Source organism: Propithecus coquereli, unplaced genomic scaffold (genome assembly GCF_000956105.1).
Source record: "Propithecus coquereli isolate 6110/MARCELLA unplaced genomic scaffold, Pcoq_1.0 Scaffold39, whole genome shotgun sequence".
Classification (NCBI taxonomy): domain Eukaryota; kingdom Metazoa; phylum Chordata; class Mammalia; order Primates; family Indriidae; genus Propithecus; species Propithecus coquereli.
In genome coordinates, this window is record NW_012149618.1 from 7,788,571 (window position 1) to 7,791,325 (window position 2,755).

General features: G+C 38.4%; 1 protein-coding gene across 1 annotated transcript in view; it reads left to right on the plus strand.

Moving 5' to 3' along the window:
* Positions 1-2,755, plus strand: part of BIRC6 (baculoviral IAP repeat containing 6) — a 262,303-nt gene that overhangs the window by 135,775 nt on the left and 123,773 nt on the right. The window contains exons 43-44 of the mRNA XM_012652423.1: positions 1,955-2,517; positions 2,577-2,647. Coding sequence (XP_012507877.1) covers positions 1,955-2,517; positions 2,577-2,647 — 634 coding nt within the window. The remainder of the gene's footprint in view (positions 1-1,954; positions 2,518-2,576; positions 2,648-2,755) is intronic.

The window sequence follows — 2,755 nt, forward strand, 5'->3', positions numbered from 1 at the left end:
CTAAAATTTTTAAAATAGTGGTTGCCCTAGCTTTACAATATACATCTTCATTTCATCACAATCTACTTTCAAATAATATTATTCCACTTATGTATGTCAGAATTTATGACAGTGTAGTTCCAATTTCTTTCTCCCATCTTTTGTGACATAGTTGTTACATTTTACATGTTTTGTAAACACATAATACATTGCAACCATTTTTTACTTTAGACGGTCAGATTTCTATTAGACAATGGAAGAAAATAGTATTACACTTGGAAATAGTCCTGCCACTTCTGGTTGGTGATTAGTGTGAGGATTTGAGTTGCTTTTCTTAGAAATTGAGCTGGGACTAAGTTTTGTTGTTGCTATGGTTGCCTTTGGTATGATATTAGCTTCAATTTTTACTTATTTTACCCTCTGCTTCAGTAGGGGCTAGGATACAGGAGGGTTATTTCCATTGTTCTTGTTCCATCCTCAGCTTTGTCCCCCCTTTATGCGTCTGTACTGCAGAGTGAATCTCTGTCCATGGCACCACCTCTCGCAGTCAGCTGCTGTTGCTTGTTTCTCAGTGTTCTCTAGGCTCTTAGTGGTGGCCGGTGTTCCTTGATATTATGGTGCTGCCTCAGTTTTTGTCAGGCTCTCTGTGATTGGGCCTCAGAGGTGAGGCTTTCTCAGTGATTCTTTTTGAAAACAAACCAGAAAGTTTGTCTCAGCCAAGCTCTGCCTTGTATCTTTGGCCATTTCTGTGCAGGACAGCATTTCCTGTTCTACATTGGTGGGAAACTGCTAATGGCATTTGAGGGTTTTTTCCCCTGATGCCAAATATGTGGTATCTTTGCCAACACCAGCTCCTTGGTTTTTCAGTACCAACTAGGTATCCTGACAATACTATTCTGACACTACCCAGAGCATCAGACTCCACAGGTTTAAGGGGTCAGTGCCACAAGACTGCCCTCACTAGTTGGGCAACTGCTGGGTCTCCAAGTTTCCCATACTTCTGTTCAGCTTGGCTATGAGTTTGGGGGTTCTCACAACTCCGTCCTCAGGTTCAATAATTCATTAGAATGACTCACAACTCAGGAAGAACACTTTACTTACATTTTCTAGTTTATTATAAAAAATATACAACTCAGGAACAGCCAAATGGAATAGGTGGCATAAAGCATGACATTCAGGGGCTGGGGAGAGCTCCTGTGAGTGTGTAAGGAGTATATTATCACCCTAGGCTGATTATCACCCTGTCAGCCTTCAGCAATTTTTTTTTTAAGAACCAAGAGACAAAAGCAAGAAGCAATTTAAAAAATATTTTAGGTGAATTCTCCTTGCCCATTTGTATATTGCCAGTGTCTCTTCTTCCTAAATTCTGCCACAATAAAGCCAGTGCTCATGTTCCATCTCCTTGTGGGTACCTCTCTTTTTCAAGCTTTTTTGGTTATCCTGTGACTTCAGCTGTCTAATGGGTTCAAGAAAAATTTCAACTTGTAAGTTAATTTAGCCTTTTCTAATTTTCGGTTGGGAGTGATGCTCTTTCCAGCTTTCTATAGCTTAGGCATAAGCAGAGTTTGAGAGCATTCAATTTCAATACATAAGAAAGATTTGATTGAATCTTAATTTTTGAAAATCAAATCAGTAGGGAATGTTTATGATAGCATCGTTTGAGAGTGTGACAAATTAGAGCTCATTCCATCACAATGAGTGCCTTGTGACTTTGGAGTATTTTAGTCTGTATCTTCAAAATTAATTCTTTGCTTTTTATTTGTCCCTTAGTTTTCTATTTGGAAGAGAAGTTGTTTTCGAATTTGTATAAAATGGAGGAAAGAACAAGACCTCCAGAGGAGATGGAAACTGTTAGCTACCAAATGAAACAGAGAATATAAAGAGTTTAATTATTATTTAGATGTCTTATATTGTATTGGTTACTCCCTTCCCAACTACTTAAAACGGTTTAATTTTTAATCTCTCCCTTTTGCAGGGGTGCTTTCCAGACAGGCCAAGGACCTCTTGATGCCCAAGTGAAGCTCTTAGAATTCACCCTGGAGCAGAATTTTGAAGTGGTTTCAGTTAGTACCATTTCTGCTGTGATCGAATCTGTCACATTTTTAGTGCACCACTATATCACTTGCTCAGACAAAGTAGTGTCTAGAAGTGGATCAGATAGCTCTGTGGGCGCTCGAGCATGCTTCGGGGGACTATTTGCCAACCTCATTCGTCCAGGTGATGCGAAAGCAGTTTGTGGTGAAATGACAAGAGATCAACTTATGTTTGATTTGTTAAAACTTGTTAACATTTTAGTACAGCTGCCTCTTTCAGGCAATAGGGAATACAGTGCCAGAGCGTCTGTGACCACCAATACGACAGATAGTGTTTCAGATGAAGAAAAAGTCTCAGGAGGCAAAGACGGCAATGGAAGCAGTACCAGTATTCAAGGATCACCCACATATGTTGCCGACTTAGTCTTAGCCAACCAACAGATTATGAGCCAGATTTTATCTGCTTTGGGCCTGTGTAATAGCAGTGCCATGGCAATGATAATTGGTATGTACTGAGAATATTAATCTTACACTTATTTCTGGTACTATACCTGTTTTCTTCAGCAATGTGTGGATTCATTTTCCTTTATAGTGTAAAAGTACTTTATTGTAAAGTTCTTATTGTGACTGATAGAGTAGCTTCCATTAATAAATGAAAATGAAATATTGAAAAATTTATGTCAATTTCAATAAAAAATATTGGAAAATACTAACAGAGTAAATTTTAATTAATAGAAAGATCA